Source organism: Sceloporus occidentalis, unplaced genomic scaffold (genome assembly GCF_023333645.1).
Source record: "Sceloporus occidentalis isolate IW3139 unplaced genomic scaffold, rSceOcc1.0.p SCAF_2, whole genome shotgun sequence".
Lineage (NCBI taxonomy): Eukaryota > Metazoa > Chordata > Lepidosauria > Squamata > Phrynosomatidae > Sceloporus > Sceloporus occidentalis.
Window position 1 is genome coordinate 169055246 of NW_028316982.1, and position 24096 is coordinate 169079341.

The window sequence follows — 24096 nt, forward strand, 5'->3', positions numbered from 1 at the left end:
GCTTAGTGAAATACTGTTCTGTCAAAACACAATACCTCTTTTTTTGTTCAATGTCTTAGGTGCAAAAAGTGGAACTAATAAATGATTAACATGTATTTCATTTCTGACGGATTCAGAGGTACAGAAAATTGGTTTCAGCAAGCTGAAATCTATATTTCAGGTCTGTAGAAGAGAAAATATTACATTAAAATATTGCATATTTAAAGGAGAAAGAAGTAACAACCACATACCATTTCTTAGATTTTAGACGTGGAGGGGGGTTTCTGGGAATAAGAAACAGGGCTCTCATTGGATGCATGTCACAGAGAGCTAAAACAAGAAAAAAGGATTCTGTAGTTGATATTCTGTTGTTGCTTTTAATGCTCACAGGTAGTTTACAATTCTAAATGGCTAGCAATAGGATTATGAGGCTTAAACCTAATTGCTAAGTACCACCAAGTGTAACCTCGTGAATCAATGAATTTTACATAAAGATTGACCCACCATTCCACATTTAATTTTACTTATCCTAGCTCTTATTCTAGTTGATATAAACAATTGGCTTTAGGTCTGAGAAACTACAAAAAGATGTAGTAACGCAACAACTACAATTCCTAAATGAATCGTGCTTACATATATGCATTCATATTCATACACACATGCACACACACAAACTCTTGAGAGACTATTTTTATAATAAAATTTCTCAAGCCTGAAAATAAAGGTTGCCATTTTACATAACTTACAGAAACTGGTGATGAGGAACAAAATTACTTAACATCCATTTTTTAAGCATGTTTATCACTTACAGATTGTCATTTACATTTTAGGTGCACAAGGCACTAAGAGTGCTACAGCATTATCTGTTACAAGATCAAATGTCTCTCTCATCAGAAAGTTTATATAGCTTCTATAACACTGTAGTAAGAGGTTCCCTCTGTTTTGTTTTTAACACCCAAGCACGACCACCATTTTGTCACAGTTCTCTGATATATAACACTATTATTTATAGGATTTCCTATTTCTGCTGCTAGAAGGGATGGAGCAGAAATGCAAGAGTGAAGAAATTTATTCTGCTTTTGAAAATCTCAAGTGTAAGTTAAATTGCATAGATTAAATCAACATAATTATAAAGTTTTCAAACTAAAATCAGGTCAGCGGAAAATGAAGACACACTACTTACGGGGAGCACCTTCTGCCATCTCTATGGCTGTAATGCCGCATGACCAAAGATCACTCTAAAAAAGAGAATGCATATGTTAGCAAACATATTACCCATTCTTTCTTTTACTTAATTACACAGTTTGGTGTACTATGTGTGGAATAAATTTAACTTTTTAAAAGGCCTTGAATTTCTGTAGAACTTTCTATATATTTTTTTTTATTTTCTTCACCCCTCAAAAAATCTTTATTTTTCCCTTCCATCTATGATTGTATAATTTCTGGAAATTGTATCAAAAACCTCTTTGCTACTTTGCTGAACTATAAATATATACTGTGATTACTTCAATGCTGCTGTTGTGTTCCTGATTCCAACTAATAGTGACCCTATCATAGGTTTTCTTCGCAAGATATATTCAATGGGTGTTTGTCAATGCCTGCCTAAAAGGCTGACAGTTCATGACTTGCCCAAGGTCACCCAGTGAGTTGGCTGAGCAGGGACCTAAACCCTGATCTTCCAGCATACTAGTCCGACGCTCAAACCACTACACTAGCTGCCACTCAATTACATTAATATGGAAAGTAAAGGGTGAGAAAAAGTAAGATGCACAGATAAGAAATCTGAAATAGATATTTAAAGAGGGAAACTTGAAAAATCATAATCTTCAATATGCTGTTTATTCTATTCCAAAATAAACATAAGAATGAATTTTGGAATACAGAGAGCAAGGATGTAGAAGCAATGCTGTTCCTTAACTCCCCAGATGTGCCAAACTCCAGCTTACCAAAATTCCAGCAAAATTACTGAACAACAAGATCCATAAAAAGAAGTGATTTTTATGGATGTTTGGCAGATCTGAATCACTTCAGCACTCCTGTTGTTCCCAAGAGGAACAATTAATAGCTTTGGTCAGTGACAGAAAAGATGTGACAACTTCCTAGTGAAGAAGATGCTTTGGTAAACCAGAAAAGACTCAATTGATACCAATAGATGCACACAGCAAAAACATATAAAAAAAACTTTCTTCACTGCTGTATTACTACAACTGTATACTCACAGAATCATACAGTTGGAAGAGACCACCAGGGCCACCCAGTCCAACCCTCTTCCATGTAGGAATACACAATCAAAGTACACTTGGCAGATATCCATCCAGGCTCTATACAGTGAGGCCCCACCATACGCAGGCTTCCCTTCTGCGGCTTTCAGCATACTCTGAAGCCATGTTATGTTATGAATGGCACATGTGCCACGCCACATTCACAAACCCCATTATTTTCAACGGGGCGTGAGCATACGCGATTTTCCCCTTATGTGGGGGGCTGGGGCAGTACGGATCCCCTGCGTAAGGGAAGGGAGGACTGTATGTGCTCCATTCCACAATTCAGCAACATGAGCTTAAAAAAAATTGTAATCATATTCCAGTTAGTAATCTGGATCCTTCATAAATTAAAGGGTATAATTTGTCTGACCCAGGTTTTTCAGTGGGGAGTTCATGGAACACTAGGGCTCCACAAAATGGATTCTGGACGAGATCATAACCGGAAAAAAATAAACATTTTTTTTACTGCACGCAGCAAGTGATGTCAGCACTTACATTTGTGCACAGTGACTAAGTAGCTCCATTAGCAATTTCATCAGAGGTTTTTCAGCCCTATATGACATGAGATCACTCTAAGAATGGAGGAAATGTGTGAAACAGAGGCACACAAATCAGAAGCAAAGAACACATAGTTTTCCAGAAGTGGTTGCATCTGCAACTTCCACCAATACAGGTCAGCACAGCCAATAATGAGATATGGTGGGAGCTGCAGTCCAGCAACATATGGGTGAGCCACAGGCAGCTCACCCGTTTAATAACATGAACTGTAATTTGTCTATGTGTGTGTCTAGAGGAAAGGGACCAAAATGGTGAAGTGTCTAGAAACCATGTCCTGTGAGTAGAGACTTAGGGAGTTGGGTATGTTTAGCCTGCTAAAGAGAAGGTTAAGAGGTGATATGATAGCCTGTTTAAATATTTGAAGGGATGTCATATTGAGACTGGAGCAAGCTTGTTCTTTTGCTGCTCCAGAGAATAGGACATGGAGCAATGGATTCAAACTACAGGAAAAGAGATCCAGCTCAACATTAGCAGGAACTTCCTGACAGCCAGATCTGTTTGACAGTGGAACACACTCCCTCAGATTGTGGTAGAGTCTCCTTCTTTGGAAGTTTTTAGACAGAAACTGTATGGCCATCCATCAGGAGTGCGATGACTGTGTTTTTCTGTATGATGGGATAGACTGGATGGCCTTTGAGGTCTCTTCCAACTCTATGATTCTATGGTTCTAAGTTATACAGTGGTACCCCGGGTTACGAAATTAATTCGTTCCGCCGCCGCTTTCGTAACCCGGAAACTTTCGCTAGCCGAAAAGCCCATAGGCGCTAATAGCGAAAGCCGCGATTCCATGTGAAATCGCGCTGAAAAGCACCAAATTTTTCTTCGTAACCCGAAATAACCTTCGTAACCCGGAAAAATGTTTTTCAATGGATTTTTTTCGTAACCCGGAAATTTCGTAAGGCGGCGCATTCGTATCCCGGCGTACCACTGTACTATGTCTGTGTGCCATTTCACTTGGCAAACTGAAAGAGGGCATTTGTTTAGGAAAGATGAGGAAAAAAGACATGTCTTTTTCCCAGATCACAAAAAAGAATTTATGTATGTACTTTATGCATAGACAAGAGAACATTAAATACTATACATCTTGATTAGTAGTATTCTCTTACTCTGTAGTCATATGTTGCATCTGGGTTTTCATCACAGGCAATAACTTCTGGAGCCATCCAGTAAGGTGTTCCAATAAATGTATTTCTTCTACCAACTGTCCTGTCCAGCTGAGCACTAACACCAAAATCCACTACATTCAGTAAGAACAGGGGGGCGGGGGGAAGACAGAGAGAGAACAAAAAACATCTAAATGAGTTTTCCAAGTTTACTATAAAGTAAATAGAGGCACAGGCAATATGTACATATAATAAGCTCATACAAGGTAAGTCATCCATTAAAATGAACAGAAAAATAAATGGAGACTTCATGCTATATTAAAAGTGTGCTCACCTCATCACTGCCATATAGTCTAGAACTCTTCAATACCAGCAGTACAGTTTTCATTACAATTTAGCACTCATAACAAGTAAGGACAGTAAGAACATTGTCCACTGTGAAAATTGTGTACTATCCAGTTATCACTCTTCAGCAACCAGAGGCTATGATGTAACATTAATTCTCACTGTATGGAAGAACATTGGACATCAGGGAATATTCCAAAAAAGAGGTTTTAAAAAAGGCCAATCAACTTACCAAGTTTCACCTCTGCATTTTCTGTTAACAATACATTCTGACCTTTGATATCTCGATGAATCACATGATGGGCATGGAGATGTGCCAATCCCTGCATTTTTAAAAAAACAACAACAACTGATAACGGATTTTGCTCCCTTTTACATTTTTTAACTGTATAGAACATTTAACTGTATAGAACCTTTAACTGCAACCCAGTAAAACTATTCTACAAATCCCCATTGTACCCCAGTCAGCTTTTGTGTTCTTTTTTTGGTAAGTGTATTAGAACATGGTTAACTTCAGTTGTTTAATAAATTCCCACCCACTTAGACGTGAAGCATAAGTAAAGTTACTAGGGATTGTACAGGTATTCTACATTGCATAAAACTATAGCTGTACTTCACAAGTTCTTTTCAGTACAGATAGCATTTGTAGAACATACAGGATCATAGCTAAACCTAAAGAGGTTACTGCATATTCATCAAACTAAGCCACAAAATCCTATGCTATAAATACTCTTAAGTACTGAAGATAGTAGAGAGAGAGCTATATCATTTTGCCAGAACAACATGGAATGTTTCCTTATATAAAAACACGAAGTAATATTTATGCAGGAAAAGGAATGGTTATGAAGAAATTTGACATGAAAACTGATTAGGACAAATTTTTTAATGATAGTACAGTACTGCATGCTACTACCTGTTTTGTACCTCCAAAGGAGGATGATTACCTAAATCTCAGTAATAGTGGATTATCAATCTAAATTGTTGATACATTTTTTTCTTCAGCTTGTAGTGTTTTGTAGATAAACAAATATACAACTAAATAGTGATTAAGAACACTAGCAAATATATGGGCTTGAGGAAGGGGCAAAGAACAGGAAACACAAGTGGTACTTCTTGTTCTCTGATATTCTATATGAAGATTTACTCAATTATTTTACCTTATAGAAAAATACAAACTGACAACGTTTGCTTCCTACTTTGTGGGAGGCAGCAGTGGGGGGATAGAGTGGGAGGAATGGGGAAAGAGATCAGTAAGTTCTCTGGAGCACAGAGAACAGGAAGAATGAATCATGCACACTTCCTTTCCCCCAGCATTAGGTAACATGCAAAACTGGTCCAAGAGATAATGTTAAGTTCCTATGGGATGTCTACTGAACTTTTAGAACTGTGTATTTTGATTCTGATAAATTACAGAGAAGTATCAAGTCAGTTTTGAAACTCTATGAAGAAATGATCCCGGCCTGAAAACAGTCATTTGCTTAGTCTCCTGTGATGAACACTGCCTCCAGGCAACCTGCAAGGAAAGCTTTGGCTCAGCATGTTTTCTTTTTCTTTTCTTTTCAGATATATCAATGACTAAAGAAAAGCTTGAGGAGGACAAGCAACTAAAATATTGTGGGACAATAGTGTTGCCAGAGTTATTTGTAAGTCTGAAATAAAACTTGAACAAAATGCTTTCTCTGTTAGATTTTCCAGCAACACATAGGCATGTGCGTTTGCGTGCATGTGTGGGCACAGGAGCACATGCACACACACACACACACACACACACACACACACACTATTACTTGTGTTTCCTCCCCCTTTTCTTTGCATTAAACTTATATCAAAATGACTTGAGGATTATTTCAATCACAGTATTCAAAGCTTTTCCTTTTTTTACTTTTACAAACTCAATACCACCAATACTAGCAGCATAATTTAGGCTGTAAAAATATTGTTGCTGCTGCTGTTGTTGTTGTGTGTCTTCAAGTCATTTCCGACTTATGGAGACCCTAAGACAAATCTGTTATGAAGTTTTTCTTCATAGTTTCTTCAGAGGAAGTTTGCCCAAAGTCATCCAGTGGGTTTACATAGCTGAGCCAGAATTCGAACCCTGGTCTCCAGAACTGTAGTCTAACACTCAAACTAATATACCACATTCGCTCCTGACTGGCTCCTTTTACTAAGTAGTAAAAGAAATTACTTAAACCATAACTTTGGAGCTTACTATTAACTTCAGAAAGTGTATCTGACTTCACTTTGCTTCAATAACGGTTTTGTGCCACAGTTTAATATATCTGGCTTACTTTAATTCCATATTTTAGAAAATACACAAGGAGTTGTAATTAAACTAAGTACAGCACAGGCTTAAAACAAGTTAAGACAATGCTGTTTCATAGGAGAAACCTGACCTCTAGATTAGTGGTCCCCAAACTGTGCCCTTAAGAGATTTTGGACTTCAGCTCTCAGAAGCCTCAGCCATGTTGGCCAACAGTCTGAGATTCTGGGAGATGAAGTCCAAAATCCCTTGAAGAGTACAGTTTGGGGACCACTGCTCTAGATCAAGAAAAAGGAACATGTTGCACACCAAATCTTGTCTGAATTGCAATTCCAATCAATCCTACTCAGAATAGCCATTGGTGAGGGATGTGAAGAGATGAGCTCTATTAAAATCTGGAGGGACACATTTTCTTTATTGTGTCCCTAGAATACAGTACAGTGGACCCTTGTTATATGCTGGGGTTTGGTTCCAAGATCCCCCGTGGATAACAAAATCCGTGGATGCTCAAGTCACATTAAATATAATGAAATAGCAAAATGGTGTCCCTTATAAAAATGGAAAATCAAGGTTTGATATTTGAAATTTATACTTTTTTTGAACATTTTCAAACCGTGGATGCTTGAATCCGTGTATAAAAAGGGCTGACTGTACTATAGAAACACTAATATTCCTTACTAATGCATAAAGAGTCTATCTAGACTAGTTTGGTAGGAGATATAGTGGGCGTTTGGTATCTGCTGGGGTTTCATTCTATGATCTCCCATAGATACCAAAATGCATGGATGCTCAAGTCTCATCTTATACTATGGTGTAGTAAAATGGCATCTATTATAGAAAATATCAAGATGAAGGTTTGCTTTTTGGATGATGATGATGGTGGTGATGATGATGATTGATGATTCAATATTTTCAAGCTATGGATGGTTGAATCCATGGATGCAGAATCCATAGATATGGAGGGCCTACCATAAATGAAATCTGGCGATAAGGGCTTATGTATCCAAGGGCAAGTCTGAGCTTATCTAGATTTTTACAAGTAATGCATTGTGATACCTGACTTTCAGTCTGTGGATGGATGATCAGATAAAAGTAGGGTTTTTTAAATTGCAGTTTCCCATTATACACATGCAGCAGCCTGTCTCAGAGGAGACAGTGCTATCCACTGTTTTATATATCTAAGGCAGCATCTTGGATTCATAACTACAAAGCATAGGATATGGATTGCCCCTTGACAAAAAGTCCAGATACAATGGATGTCACACACTCCAAATCTCAACTTACTTCCTGGATCAGAATGCAGCAAGTATAACACAATGGTCCCAATAAGGTTTCACCAGGTGACAGTTTACTGGCTTAAATCAAGGCATCAATTTTGACTTTTAAAGCCTTTACTGGTCCTGTACCATTCCTCCCTACCAACAGAAATCACACATACTGCTCTGCTTTGTGTGCTACCAATACTGGAAGAAAGGTTGTTTGTTGCCCATGAACAGTAATTTCTTAGTGATGTGAAAACAACTGACAACCTCCACCCAGAATACCAGTGGCTTTTCAGCAATCCTTGATATAGCCAAGAATACTAGTTTTCATAGCTGTTTTTAATTTAATATAATTGTGATCATATTTTCCCCCAAATTATAAATAATTTGATGTGGAGTTTTTTGTATCAGGCAAATAAGGGGCTCAACAGATGGGCGCCTGTGGCCGCTCCTTTTCACCCCAAATCGTTGCCGTGGCAACCAGATACCACAGCAATGATCCACTCCATCTCAGGAGTAAAAAGAAGCGCCGTTTGGGCACTCTGACGCCTGTGCGTCATCATGGTGCACGGTAGCAAAAGTAAGGCTGGCCCCAGCCCTATCTAGCCCTACTTTTGGCTCCAGGCCGGCACAAAGAGCTGGTCTATTTACGGCCTAAGTTTTAAATAATTTAAATGTTACTGGAAGGAGAAATAGTGAATGCTTTTCAGGCAGGACTCCCTGGTGGCGCAGGAGCCCTGGTGGCGCGGTGGCGCTGCCTGTACTGCAGCCACTCACTCAAAACCACAAGGTTATGAGTTCAAGACCAGCAAAAGGGTTCAAGCTTGACTCAGGCTTGCATCCTTCCGAGGAGGTCGCTAAAATGAGTACCCAGATTGTTGGGGCAAATTAGCTTACAGTTGTAAACCACTTAGACACTGCTTAGGCAGTATGAAGCGGTATATAAATGAAGTTTGTTTTAAGTAGCCACTAAAAGTGGCTCTGATGTAAGCAGAAATTAGGGCTTTACTGAAAGTTGTGAAGAGGCAGCAGGGGAGTCTGCCAGTACTCTGAGCTCAAGGAATCAGATTTGACCACTGATATTATATGGTCTCTTAATAAGTACCCACAGAACTTTTTATCAGTGAAACTTCTGATCTATAGCACATAGTATATTTTAATGGACATGACCTGTGTTAAAACAAACATCTACTTGTTGGCTTATTTTTTAAAAATATTTTCATATTCAAAAATTAAGGTATACTCACAGAATCATACAGTTCCATTTCTTTCCCATGTCACAAGGTCATTTACCACCAAAGGCCTACTAAAAAGTTAACGTAGAACTTAAATTGCATCAGGTTAAATAAAGAACATACTGGAGTGTTTTCATTTCCCTTACCCTGAGAATTTCTCTAGAGATGTATGCTATCCAGTCCTCCTTCAAAGTATTTCCTTTTGTATTCTTCACAAGGTCAGTAATAGAACCTGCACCACAGAACTCCATAACAAGCTGTAAAAAAATCAGAATGCAAATGGAATCGTTAAAATTTTCTTAAGTCCCCATCGGAGAGAATTATTAGATAATGCAGTGAAGAGCAGAAAGGCTTATGGAATACAAAGAAAGAAAGATCAGAAAAGGACAAAGAGCATCCCTCAACAGAGACAGATCAGAATCCAAATTCCTTTAACTTCAATGAAGCTTTATTTTTCACTAGTTCATTAATTTCCAGGAAACCAGATCACCAGAGAATCATGGCTTACTGCTCAGAAGCAGTCGGCTAGTTCAAGCTGCCAGAATACACCCACTTGGCTCCTCACACCAGCAGGAGGAGTGGCTGAAATAACCAAAAACTACCGTATATAATCAACTATACGTCGCCCTCATGTATAAGTCAATGGCAGGTCTGGGGGCCAAAATTATGGATTTTAATATGACCCATGGATAAGCTAAGGGTAAAACTTAGAGATATGTAACAAAGGATGTAAAAGACAAAGGAAAATGATGCCAAGAAATTACAAAATCCCAGCAGACATAACTGTGCTCACCTTAAAGGTGGGATGGAGAAGGAGAACCTATGGTAAATTGTGGCTGTGCAATGTGTGAAGGGTAAGAAAATGTCAAAGAGGACGAAAAGAAAAAGCAAAGAAAATGCCAACTACATTAGCAGTGATTACAGCCTTTAACTTTAATGTGATAGCTTTGCCTGATTTTAACCCAGGAAAGCTAACAAACATACACAAAATTCTTATTGAAACCCTTCAAAGCCTGATTCCTTTGGGGGGAAGTGCTCAAGAGCTGCTGCCACCACCATTCTCTTGCCTAGACATTTAAAAAGGTCAGAAGTGGAACTGTGGCAGAGAGAGTAGAGAGGGTTGATGTTTCTTTCATGTGCTCCTGGAATAGACTTGCCTTTCACCGCTCTGCTCAGAGAAGGGGATGGTTACTTTTTTTGATAAGAGTTAAAGAGTTTTTTGTCTCATGATTAAACTGATCAAGGTTTTTTGGGTCAAATTTTTGACTGAAATTTCTAGACTTATACATGAGTAAAAACAGTAATCAGGAATCAATGACTTAGCAGTATGTCCAAGCTGGGATTGTGCAGCTGCTAACAGGAGCACCTAGAATAGCGAGAGGCAGGCCTGTATTTTTACAGGGGCGAGAGGAAATTACATTTAACTCTTATACCTTTACACTGCAATCTTGTATCAACTTATCTGAGAGCAAGCTTCTTTGAAATGAATGGCACTTACTGCTAAATTCACAGGGTTACAGCATAAAAGGTTTACTTTTAGAATGCAGAAGAGTAAAGCTAATATTCAATCTCAGAGATCTCAAATTTTCATAAACTACACTGTCAAATGGCTTTATTCCCTTGAATTTTCCTGGTCTAGCTAGTGAATGTGACATTAACTAAAACTAATTTTGCTACAACTCAAGCATTTCCATTTTCTTTACAAGAACATGTCTGGTAAACAGGGTTAGGGAAAAAAAAGTCTGGGGTTTTTTCTGTTTTGTTTTGTTTTTGGCATTAATGTGTAGGATTACACTAGTATAGGACTAAATCAGGAAATTAAATAGCAAAATGTAGTTCAGATGTTATGGCCTCTAGCTTAAGTAATAGTTCTTTAAAATGTGTTCTTTTAAACCAAGTTGTTTTGGTTAAACTTACTGTTAATTGAAGGATTTATTTCTGAATGGCATTTCTGGTGCTATAAAATGATTAAAAAGAAGCAACTGACATGGGATACATGTCTAGTAATCAACAACTGCCAATAAACTGTTGAAGTTAAATGTTTCAATTCAAATAGTCATTGTAGTTCCAGGAAAAGGGTTGCAAAATAGTAATCATAGCCAGACTTTTCAAAAAATGAATAATTAATTAAAAAAACAGAAGTGGGTTTTTATTTTTATTATTATTATTATTAACCTTTATTTATAAAGCGCTGTAAATTTACACAGTGCTGCACATACAATCTTTTTAATTGGACGGTTCCCTGCCCTCAGGCTTACAATCTAAAAGACAGGACACAAACGGAGTGGGGGTGGAGAAGGGGCCTCTCTAGTAGGATAATACATATAAAATACATAGCAATACAGGAAATGATTCAATAAAAAAGGCAACAAAAGAACATCAAATAGCAAGGGACAATTATGCAATGCCTGGGAACACTGCCCTGAACAGGATGGTCTTCAACTCTGTTTTGAAGCTGGTTAAAGAAGTGATGGCTCTTGCTTGTGGGGGAAGAAGGTTCCAGGAGTGAAGGGCAGCGAGTGAAAAAGGGCGAATCAGAGATGGGGCAGAGGAAATCCTGGGCTGGGACAGCAGACCCTGACTACCAGAACGGAGGGCCCGAGTGGGAAGGTGGGGCGAAATAAGGTCTGATAAGTAAGGAGGGGCCAGTCCATGGAGGGCTTTAAATGTCGACAGCAGGAGCTTATACTGAATGCGGAAAGGGAGGGGGAGCCAGTGAAGGGATGCCAACACAGGAGAGATATGGTCACAGCGGTGGGCGGATGTGATAATGCGTGCAGCTGAATGCTGGACAGAAATTAAAGGACGGAGGTGAGAAAGAGGAAGCCCTGCCAGAAGGATGTTACAGTAATCAAGTCGTGAGATCACTAGGGCATGGACCAGGATCTTGGCAGTAGAGGCGGAGAGATAAGGTCGGATTTTAGCAATATTGTACAAAAAGAATCTACAAGCCTTGGCTGTGGTCTGGATCTGAAGGATACACGACAGAGAAGAGTCAAAGATAAAACCAAGACTGTGGGCTTGCTGGACTGGTTGAATAGAAATGTTGTCCACAGAGACAGAAAAGGAGTGTTGAAGGGTGGGCTTTTAAAAGTCATATTGTTTAAACCAAGGTTTACCCAACCTGGTTTAAACCAGCCAACTTCTTGCATGTAAATATTCTTTTTATTAATCTTTTTACAATAGGAGAAGACATTTTCTACATCTTGTTCATTTATCCAGATACCCTCAAATTATACTTGAGGTGTGATATGCATGGTTGGGATGGATGTGCTTACCCATAGCTGGTCATCATGTCCTGGAGGACTTTTCTTAATGAAAGCACCATAGTAAGTTGCTATATTTCTATGATGAGAGTATTTCTTCAACATGTTTATCTCCAGTTTGATTTCTTCTTCTTCATCCTTTAGGAGAGAAAACAAAAACATAGGAATGCATTTATGATATTTGGGATGCAAGCTGAAATATGTTTCTCCCATTAACTTTGCAGTAGCAGCACAACATCAGGAGTGGGGATTATGTGAAGGAAGAGTGCATGGTGAGGGAACAGAGCCAAAAAAATTGTTCCAATGTGTGAGACTGCTCCATAATGGCACTTACTTTAGCTACTGTACTGGCACTTGCTTTCTGTACCTGATGCATTTAGAGATCTCTATAAGGTTAAAGGTATTACTATCTATAATTACCTAATTTATTATATGTTTATTCTCTTTATACATTTTTTCAGCAATCAGATAGAGCAAATTGCTTGAAATAAGGAAGTGATGGTTCCCACTTCAGGTGTCAGCTATTCACGATTTACCTGTTTCAAACCTAATTGCTCTCAGCCATATGATCTTTCTCTCACCCATAATGTTTAATACAAAGTTTGGGCTGTTAATCCTACAACTATAAAAATTATTTATACCACAAAGACAAAGGCAAGGGGGAACTGGCAAAAATGTTTCACTTTCTGCCTGCCAAAGCATCCAACTCTCCCTATGGAAGTATTCAAGTCTGCCTCCTACAATGATGGATCAGACTCACATTCCATCATATACTATACTATCCATACAACCGGCAAACAGTCAACCGAGAGAGGAAGGCAGTGTCTCAAACAAAAAAGAAATTAAGGTACACTGACAGAACAGACCACATACAAGTCAGAGTTAAACAACACTGTTGAACTAAGACCTATTTCAATATATACAGCGCACCTGTGTTATATGCAGGTGCGCCTTACGCAGTTTTCAGCATACATTGTAAGCTGTGCCAGAAGAAGGCTGCACTCATCCCTGCTCCGCGCCACTGCATGCATGAGTCCCATTCATTCTAATGGGGCTCAAGCATATGCAGAATTCCCTTTACACAGGGACCACTGTACAATTAAACATTTTAAATGTAAAAGAGCACCAAAAAAATTACAGATATGCTTTATTTCTATAGCTGCTAGTAAGTTCAATTAGACTAATGGCAAACACCTAAAACAGTCTGGGGTTCAATGTTTGTGTATAATAGCCTTCCAAGGAAGAAGTCCACCCACCCAAAAAAATACCTTTTAAAAAACACATTTTTAACAGATACATGAGACTGAAAGGAATTATCTTTGAACGGTCACCGTACCATCTACTCAGACGAATGCTTAAACCCTCTTAACTGTGTACTTACTACACTGAAATGATAGAAAATCTTCTGTTGTTGTTATTCTGTTGTAATGAGCAACATAGCATAGAGAGTGCTGGGAGAGAAAGTGCATATCTTGCTGTTCTTCCTCTTGCAATTTGGTTCAGTGCATCTACTGATGTTGAGGCTAAAGAGAGAACTTAGACCATAATATGTTCAAGTCTGAACAATGAGTCAAATATGACTGAACATAAACCACTGTATATAAAAGTCTGACTCTACTGGTCAAATATGGGTGGAAGTTTCAGTATCAAACTACTTGGCTCCTAGTTTGATCTGTGCTAAGTACCAAAAAGAGAAGACAGCATGATAGTTTGCCACAGACACCTTACTTGTCTGTACTACCAAGCCTTTGCTGAGTGGGTGCACAATATTACTGCAAAGTGGATATTTCAAATATTAAACTTTTGGCACGTTAAAAGTATTTGAGTCACTTAGATCAGAATGTGCCACTCAAAAACTTACAGTATGACCCTGGGAGGCAGAAGCAGTTGGTAAAATCAATATCGTGATTTTAATGCAGGTGGCCATCAATTACCACTTTAAGTAGATTGGGTCTCAAAGGCTATATATATTCTCAGAACAGGTACAGCTTTTACTTACTTTGTGACAGCCCATCTGATAACAGAGAACCACGTCTTCTGTGTTACAAATAATTCACTGCAGTGGCAGGAGAGTCTGTGTAATAATACTAGGATTGCCAGATAAAAACTGGAGAAGGCTCAAGCAAACCTGCTAAAATTCCCTTGTCTACACAACCATTAAAGAAGTAAGATTCCTCTCCAGTTTTAAATCTGGCAACCCTAAATAGAACAATTCCAGTCGATATAGATCCACCTCAAACTGAATCTATTATAATGACATCTGGTGGCTACTGTGTACTGTTGCATTTTAATGTTTAAAAAATTCAAAACTACATATATGTTATATTTAATTAACACATCTGTTGTTCTACCCACCTTGTCCATCTCCCTCACAAGACTGCATACTGAGAATCAAATACGTTATTCTCTCAGTAACTGTTATATGCACTCTAAATAATATTTCTTTTATTCTCAGATGACAGAACTAGAGGCTAAAGTGAATACGTAATAATTAAGCGACACAATGTAAGAACTACAGAAAAACAGAAAAGGATCTCTCAAACAAGATAAAGTATAAGGTTCCATTTTCTTTAAGGGCTTAACAAATTTATCTTTTAAAAATTAGGTACACAAAATGTTACCCATAATTGTACATATAATCATGAGTACATTGTGTGTCATCCACACAGAACTTTCTTTGTGAATTGATGCTAAAGCCAAACAGAGCCTGTTGCAGCCATCTGCAAAGCAAATTAACTACCTGTAACAATACCTGTGGAATGACAATAAAATAAGAATAAAGATGAAAGGGAAACTTAGAATAATAGGCAGCAGTTAGGATCATAAGCAATGCCTGAAGCTCGTATTTTGCAAACTCTGTGCTGAAACCATTTCCATCTGGTGCCAAAACACTTGTACAGTATCTGTCTCTGATAAAGCAACCACCTGCTGCAATTTTCATAATAATGGGGTTTTCCTCTCCCACTTATGTTCCATTTGCCTCACTGTTCCTCTAATTTTGCAGCACTTAATGGCACAGTCTTGGGTATGGAGGGAACAAATGAAGTTTGGTCTGTGAAACACAATTAACTCCCCACTCCCCTCTGCTGCAAAGAAAGCAATGCTTGCTCATGAAATGAAAGCAACTAAAGATGGTGTTATTGCTCATGGAAATCACATCTGCCCTCCTCCCTGTCAGACAACATCAAGCACAAACTGCAAACAAAAAACTAACAGAATTAAGAACTTTTATCCTTAGGGATTTCAGTAGGAAATGTTTGAGCACTGCCTTAGCTCTCCCTTTGAAATCAATGGCACATTATTGCCGATTTTGTAAGAGAACACAAGTCTGTGGAGTTCCCACACCTAAAATAGAGGGACCTTTTTAAGCATTTTAAAAATGAAAGAGACTAAAAATGGTGTTCCTTCTAATGCAACCACACACTTCTAGTTACAAATAAGTAGTTATTTGTACTGTAATTGTTTTTTCAGTAAGGAAGATATAAGTAAGTTAACATTCCACCTGTAACACATTAAAGGATATGAAGGCTAGCTTCACTCCTATGGGGTAACTACTCTCATTTTTTGTTACTTTAAAATCGGTATCATCAAGAAAAACTGATTGGCATTAGTGGTACTTTGTCCCAGATATGTTTACACAGCAGGGATAGGCACCAGTCAGGCAATGAAGGTACACATTGGCTGTTAGAGAAATGCAATGACTACCAACCTAACTACATGCAAAAATTGATCTTTTTTAACCTCTAAGAAAACCAGCCCCCAGATGCCCTCCAAACATCCACTATGGGGATATGTGAAACAATATCACATATTTCTCCATTCTCTGGGCTGTTTTGTGCCCATGAGAAGTCTTTCTAAAATATAAAGTGAACCCAGTCTATTTCCTGTTTAAAGGGGGCTAAGAAACAGGCCAGGACCCTATACACAGACACGGGAGAATTAAATTGCCCCTTCTCCAAATACACATGCCCCTGAAGTATTTGGGAATAAAAAAAGGTTTTCAAAAATATGTGAAGTCGAAGGCTTTCATGGCTGACATCTATAGTTTTTTGTGGGTTTTTTGGGCTATATGGCCATGTTCTAGAAGAATTCTCTGAAGATGCCAGCCACAGATGCAGGCTAAATGTCAGGAATAAACTCTTCTAGAACATGGCCATATAGCCCGAAAAGCCCACAAAAAAACTATTTTCAAAAAGACTTTTTTTAAAAAATGGGGGAGGATGCTTAAAAGTGCACTTTAAGGCTTCAGTGACTGACTGCAGTCTTACTTGCTAGCTGTAGGAGTGGGAAGAGAAAGCTCTGCTGCCTTTTGTTCTGCAAATGGTCAGTACTAGCCTACAGACTTTTTACATTAAGAAATTATGATTCTCCTTACAGAAGGAAAATTCCTGCCCTTTCTGTAACTGGCTTTTCTCACACAGGCCAGGTTTTACTTTAAAAGTAGTAATTTTTCAACTGTGAAACAACTGTGCATTGTTCTTCGGTCGGTTGGTGCTGGGGACAGCTGTGGACATAATATTGTGCTGTTCTATTATTAATCACTCACTGAAACAGTCGATTTTTAAAAATATTATTCTTTACATCTGATTAGACAATGTTGTCATCTGAGATGGAAATGGACTGCCATTTATAGAATTTATCAGTCAACCATAGTCCAAAAAAGTAAAATTTTCAAACAATATTTATTTTAAACTAATAAAGGTGTGTTTTATACCACTGCTTAGAGTTTGAATAATTCAGATGTACTCTGTATGAGTTACTTGTGAGAAACAGAGAGTAAACAATTTCTTTAAAAATAGGTACAGTATAACCTCTATATCCACAGGAGATATATTCCTAGACTTACCATGGAAAAGCAAAAACCCAGATAATAGTGATCAACTATCAACCTGACCTGATTTCAAACCCCAAACCAGAGAGTAGTGGACAACACCTATACCCTGTTGGTTCAACACAACTTGAACATGAACAAATACAATTCTATTCTTTAAAGCAGAGGTGGGCAGATATTAGGCTTGCAGGAGCTAATCTGAGTAAGTCTGTAAGTAGACAAATCTGATTTGCATACAGACTGCGTATCCTTTATCTGGAATTCCATAATCCAAATTATCCATAATCCAAAACTGTCCACATAGATGGATGAGATAGTGACACCTTTGGTGTACACAAACTTTGTTTCATGAACAAAATTATAAAAAATATTATGTACAAAATTACCTTCAGACTATGTATATAAGGTGTATATGAAACATACATGAATTTGATTTTTCAGACTTGGGTCTCATCTCTAAGATACCTTATTCTGCATTTGCAAATATTTCAAAATCCAAAAGGAAAAAAAAAAAAAAAAGAAATCCAAAATAGTTTGGGCCCTGAGCATTTTGGATAAGGAAGCCTCAACCTATATTTACAAGTACTGTACTCAAAATAAAAGATAATGCAACTGATGGTTGTCTCTTTTGGATGGGAGCTACTCCGATTTTCACTGGGTCTCCCAAATTAGATTCTGGTGCAAAACAGTGGCTGAGGAAGAAAATTTTCTAGAACATGGCCACATAGCTCGAAAAACCCACAAAAAAAACAGTGGCTGAGGAAGCCTGGAACAAAATTTAGAAAGCTGATTCAATAACAGAGATTAAGAAAGTAATGGGGGGATGGATTAATTCTTCAGCCAGTATGGTCAGTGGCCATGCTAGCTGGGGGATTCAGACAACTGCAGTCCAAAAAAGTAACTTTTCTGCTTTGAATTTGAGAACTTGTTTCAGTGTCAGACTTGGAGCAAGCACACTCATCTACTCTTGTAATCCTTCTTAATTTTATTTGGTTATTTTGGCAACCTAATTTAGAAGAGAAACAAGGCTAGAGGGAGGGGGAGATAGAAACCTTTGCCCATGCAGTGCAAATAATGCAGATATCTAACATTACAATGTCAATGTACTATCTCCCCACTCCTATTTTTTTTTTAAAAAAAGAAGACTTCTCAATGTGTCAGATACAGATAGGTGACTGATTGCTTTGAGAAGCATAAGTTCCCTGTCCCAAACCCTTATGCCTTGGCTGGGTAGAAGCCAAATCCTGGGCTTGCCTTCAATTGTGGGGAGCATTTACCTCCAGTGTGAAATGGCTGCTGAGCTACTTCTCATTTACTGTGCCAGCTGGCAATGATGGGAGCCTTCTTTCTTGCAGAGTACTGTCTTTCTCCTGCATTTTCCCAGAGCATGTTCTCACGCACTACATAGACTTTACTTTCTGACTATTTATTTCAAGCTCAGTTTTGTTTTGTTGGGAAACCTTGCTCAGGCTCTAAATGGCAAAAATTAAAATTTACCAAAATAAATGCAACACAAAAATACACCCAGCCATGCCAGAGTACCTATGAAAAAGAATAAAAATTGGGGATAGGTGTAAGTGAACAATCCCAAAATCTTTTAAAATGGAGTTGGCAGGGATTGTAAATGAAACTTTAAACATGCAAAAATGTGCTCCATTATGAGCTACAGCTCTTTCTCCTATTCTGTCATGTTTTGATTCATGCAAACAATCCACTGATTCAATGCTAACGTTTTCTCTGCTATCTATCTATCTATCTATCTATCTATCTATCTATCTAAACTGAGACTGCTGTACTTTGAGCCATATCACAAGAAGACATGACTCATTAGAAAACACAATAATGATCGGTAGAGTAGAAAGCAGCAGGAAAAGAGGAAGTCCTCATTCCAGATAGATGAACCCAATCAAAGTAGCCATGGCAAGACCTCAGCAGAGCTGTTGATAACATGGCAACTTGGAGGTCTCTCATACTTGGAGGTTACCATAAGTCAAAGTTGACTTGAGGCAGTTAACAACAACAATCAATATATTAGAAGATGACACTAGGAACAAGGCTTTCTACCAGTGTGTGTGCTACTTACAACAAAATGAGAAAAATATTTATTGTTGGTACAGATATCGGAACAAATCAAGGTTTACCATGATGGGGAAAAGCTACAAGAAATCATGGACTTCCACAGTGCTCTTCTACAAAACCACTGGCATAGCTTTGAAGACATTAAATATATTTGTTTCCATTTTGAAAAAATAACTGTCTTATTATTACCAAACTTGACAGATTTTAGATATTCATTTTTCTCAAATTTCTTACACCCCACCTTTCTCCCTTGAAAAATCAAATGTCCAATTTAGATTCAATGTACAAATAATCCTTCATCAGATGTGAACATTGTTCCACAATGACCTACAGTCCCTTTCAGTTCTGAACTTTCTGTGGACTGGTGCTGGTCCACAAGCAATTGGCTGCCAGGAAGTAACAGATCTAGCCAATAGTCACAAATATGATACTGATCCTTGGCACACTAGTAAACAGAAATTGCCACTCCCCTGCATTAGTTTGTCTGAGCAGCACTGATTTATGCTATACTTTATATCCATTGAGGCCCATGGGTTCATGGAGATCTGTTCCTGCCCCTGCCAAGAATAAAATATATCTGGCATAGCTCCCTCTCATATGTGTACCAAACAACTTGCATACAGCTGCTAGGAATCTATTCTTCTGCCAGATGTTTGCAGCATCACCACTGCTGAACATGTATAAAAAAAAACCCATGGCTTAGAAGGGAGGATAATCAACAGTGAAGACAGCCACAGGTGTCTTTCTCTGTCTATCACAGGCATGAGATCATACAGACTGTATTGCTGCTGACTGTCAGCAGTCATCTGCAATTACTCTACCCGCTTAAGAACAACAGCAGAAGCTTTGATTCCTTAGACAGGAGAACAGTCACACCTGTAGCCGAAGGCAGGCTTATCACAGATGTGCTCTCTTAAAAAGAAAAGGCATTAAAGCACAATCTGAAAGACACAGACTTTATTTTAGTGGATAGTTAACTTTGGCTAGATTGTGTCCGGACACTTTGTAACAATCAGGCAGCAGTGATACAGCTCTTCAACTGTATTTTTAAAAGTATGATCTTGGCTTTTAAATCTAGATCGCAACCAGGAAAATGGGGACATGATGCCTAAAGTATTAGCCCTGGGGCAGCCCAAGCCAATATCCTCCCATCTACAAAGATGATGTTTCCTCCAAATTTGTTACCACTGTGTGTCTGAGTCACCTTACTGTGCTCAACATCATTTTCACACAGCAGTTAGCACACACATACAGATCTGACAAGAGAAAGAATTAGAAGGTTCCGCTGTTCGGATATCATGTCCAAAACACGATTCAGTAATCTCAGTGTACTGCTAGTGTTCACTAGCTGAGGGGTATGTTCTGCATACAGAATGTCTCAAGTACAATCCCCAGAAACCTTTAGGTAGGGCTTGGAAGAAAGAACTGCCAAAATCCTGAAAAGCTGTTGTCAGTCAATTTATATATTATGAGCAGATAGACGAAGTGGACTGGCACAATATGTTGGCTTTGGGACAGCATGGGAGCGTGGCATTTGGACGACACAGGCCCCAATGATGCCCCAAGTCACACCACCCACCTGAGGGCAGGCAGCATTGTGGCAGTGCAGCATTTATACGCTGCAGGAGCACTGAAAAGCCTCCACTATGGCAGGAAAGCTGGCTTTTTGCCAGCTCAAAAAGGCACGGCTTTCTTCCACTTCTTTTTGAGCCAGCAAAAAGCCAAATCAGGGACGTGGTTGTTGTGGCCCCGACCCGGTGCTCAAAGGGACAGCATGAAGTCACCTCTTCAGGGACGTCTGTTTCAGCCCAAAGTGTGGTTGTCAAAGATAATACAGTCAGCCTGCCCCATATGCGGGTTTTCCATACACGGACTTGAAGTCACACGGATGGGAAGCCCCATTTAGATGAATGGTGCATGCACCAGTGGTGCATGTGCCACGCCGCGCATGGGAGCGCATCCCATTCATCTAAACGGGACTTGAACATGCATGGAATTCGCTTTACATGGGGAGGGGGTGTCTAGAAAGGATCCTCCATGTAAAGCAAGGGTCCACTGTACTACACTGCAGTTATCACCATTCCTCACCATTGGCTATGCTGGCTGGGACCTGAAGTACAACATCTAAAGAGCTGCATGAATCCCGCCCTTCATTTAGATAAGACACTATAGAATAGATAGATCAATGTTATGACTCTGTTTGGTAGCGTCCAATGTTCCTATTAGTACTGCTAAGGTGTAGTTTGTCTCCAAATCAGAAAGTGTCACATAGGTTCCCATTTCTGATCTGGCACAACTAAGTAATGTTTTTAATAGCTGGCCTAGAACAATTTAAGGGCAAGTATTTACTCATATAACAGATGAACACCCACTCAGCAAAGGCTTAGTAGTACAGACAAGAAAGGTGTCTGTGGCAAACTATCATGCTGTCTTCTCTTTTTGGTACTTAGCACAGATCAAACTAGGAGCCAAGTAGTTTGATACTGAAACTTCCACCCATATTTGACCAGTAGAGTCAGACTTTTATATACAGTGGTTTATGTTCAGTCATATTTGACTCATTGTTCAGACTTGAACATATTATGGTCTAAGTTCTCTCTTTAGCCTCAACATCAGTAGATGCACTGAACCAAATTGCAAGAGGAAGAACAGCAAGATATGCACTTTCTCTCCCAGCACTCTCTATGCTATGTTGCTCATTACAACAGAATAAATAAAAATCTTATTTTATATAGTATATGAATAATTATTGATCAAATTGAGGCTGTTGTAATTTGGCCACATCATGAGAAGGCAAGACTCATCAGAAAAGACAATAATGCTAGGAAAGGTAGAAGGTAATAGAAAGAAAGGAAGACCACATGCCAGAAGTCTAGACTCAGTTAGGGAGGTCATAACCTAAGAAGATAAGTGGAGGACAGGAGGGGAGGGCTTGGAGACATCTCATCCACAGGGTTTTCATGAGTCAAAGTTGACTCAAGGGCAATTAATAACAAAAAAAGAAACTCATAATTTTACTTTAAAAAAAGAAAGGAAAAAAAAGTAGCTATTTTGGTCATAAGAAAATTCAGGCTGGGGGATTGTGGGAATTGTAGTCCAACATACTTCAAAGGTGTCAGGTTCAAGAAGGCTATTCTAGAATAACTATGGGAAAAGAAATTCAAAGGAAAATAACATGCTGGACCAAGGAACACACAGATTCAACAAACAAACACTTTAAAATGTAAAATCTATTCACGACTACATTTTCTAACTTCTTGCTAATTCCAGGATAAAAGAACCATTACAAGAACCCTAAAAGAATCCATAGGTTAGTTCACATTGCTGCAGCAACACCATACAACAACATGTAATACTGCCACGGCTGGCTAAAAGAATCAGAGCAATACAAAAGACCCTAATTCCACAAAAAGTCTGCAGCAGAACAAAATACAGCTAAGACATGTGACTCTATCCTTTTGATGCGGAAAGCTGGTTTTATTATCACTCTGCTCATAAATAGTGAAATGTCCCCCATCCAACTTGCAGAATGAAACACAGAACCATTAATCTGTAAACAAATCCATATACCAGCTGGCAAATAAATGTTTCAAATATCTTTCCCCCATAAGAAACAAGTGTTGCCCCTTATTATCTGAACACTAACTGGGACTTCAACAAGCCCATGAAGAAACAGAGCATGGATACACTCTTCTACTCCACATTATAACAGTATGGAATCAACTTAGATGTCATTAATAGGGGGGAAAGGGGGCTATGTTCAGCTCTTATTTTCAAACAAAGGGCCATCTTGTTTTCTTGTGGTTTTTTAACCACTTAAAACAGCTTATATGTATCAAAAGCCAAAATATATACTTCTTTAAAAAAAAGCCAACTGCCATGTTTTGGAATTGATTTCATCTTCAAACCTGAGCCTGGTGCTTTGTTTGTTTTATTGGACTAATTTGACCTCTATGAGACATCTCTTGGTTTTAGCCAACACTACCACCACCAAACTATCTTTCTCCTTTTACACAAACTAAGTCCAAAATTAGTACTAAAGTATCCTTACAGCTCAGAAATCTCTGTTGTTCATGGTCTGGTTTAAACTGTTATTATATGTTAAACCTACCATCGTATGTACCTTAGAAAAAGTACCACTGAATATAATGGTGATTACTTCTATTCTTAGTTAAAAGGTGCCACATAACCAGTTTCTAATGCTTCACAGCATAATCCTGTACCTGATCATTCTTAAATAATGATGGTGCTAAATCCTTAATGCTGAAGTCTCATGCTGGCGGGGGATGACAGCAATTACAGTACAAACCATCTGCCCTAATAGGTATATTTATGAATGAAGCTTATTTATTTATTAGTAATTACAAAAGTTATTGACTGAGTAAAGGCCTGCAAAATGTTACAGGTAGAATACTGGGGAGGAAAGAAGTTGGCAAGGTAATGTTCAAGTCCTCTGTGATGTCATGAACTTTTTGTAAATTATTATTTTATGTATTTAGGTAATGTAGTTCTGTATGTATTGTCAAACAACAGTAATCAGGCTACGGAACAACCTGACACAGGAGATCCACCACATTACCAACCTACCGGGCTTTTAAAAGGCCATTAAGATGGATCTCTTCCGGCAGGCTTTTCCAAACTAGCCTCCCCTCCCCGAGCACAATGCAGCTTACTGTATATACTCAACTATAAGTTGACCTCATATATAAGTCGAGGGCAGGTTTTGGGGCCAAAACAGTGGATTTTGATATGACCCGTGGATAAGTCGAGGGTAAATTGTACACACACGCAATGAAGGATGTAAAGGATAAAGTAAAGGAAAACAGTGCCAAAGAACTTACAAAATTCCAGCAGACATATCTATTTGTACACATACTAAAGGCTGGATGGCTGAGAGAGTAGAAGGGGGTCAGT

General features: G+C 38.6%; 1 protein-coding gene across 4 annotated transcripts in view; it reads right to left on the minus strand.

The window, feature by feature from the left end:
- Window positions 1–24096, minus strand: part of MAP4K4 (mitogen-activated protein kinase kinase kinase kinase 4) — a 200912-nt gene that overhangs the window by 70496 nt on the left and 106320 nt on the right. For all 4 annotated transcript variants that reach the window (XM_089511407.1, XM_089511409.1, XM_089511410.1 and 1 more), the window contains exons 4-9: window positions 12285–12410; window positions 9153–9263; window positions 4482–4572; window positions 3908–4038; window positions 1163–1217; window positions 231–309 (exon numbers count right to left, since the gene is read on the minus strand). In XM_089511407.1, the coding sequence (XP_089367533.1) occupies window positions 231–309; window positions 1163–1217; window positions 3908–4038; window positions 4482–4572; window positions 9153–9263; window positions 12285–12410 (593 nt within the window). The remainder of the gene's footprint in view (window positions 1–230; window positions 310–1162; window positions 1218–3907; window positions 4039–4481; window positions 4573–9152; window positions 9264–12284; window positions 12411–24096) is intronic.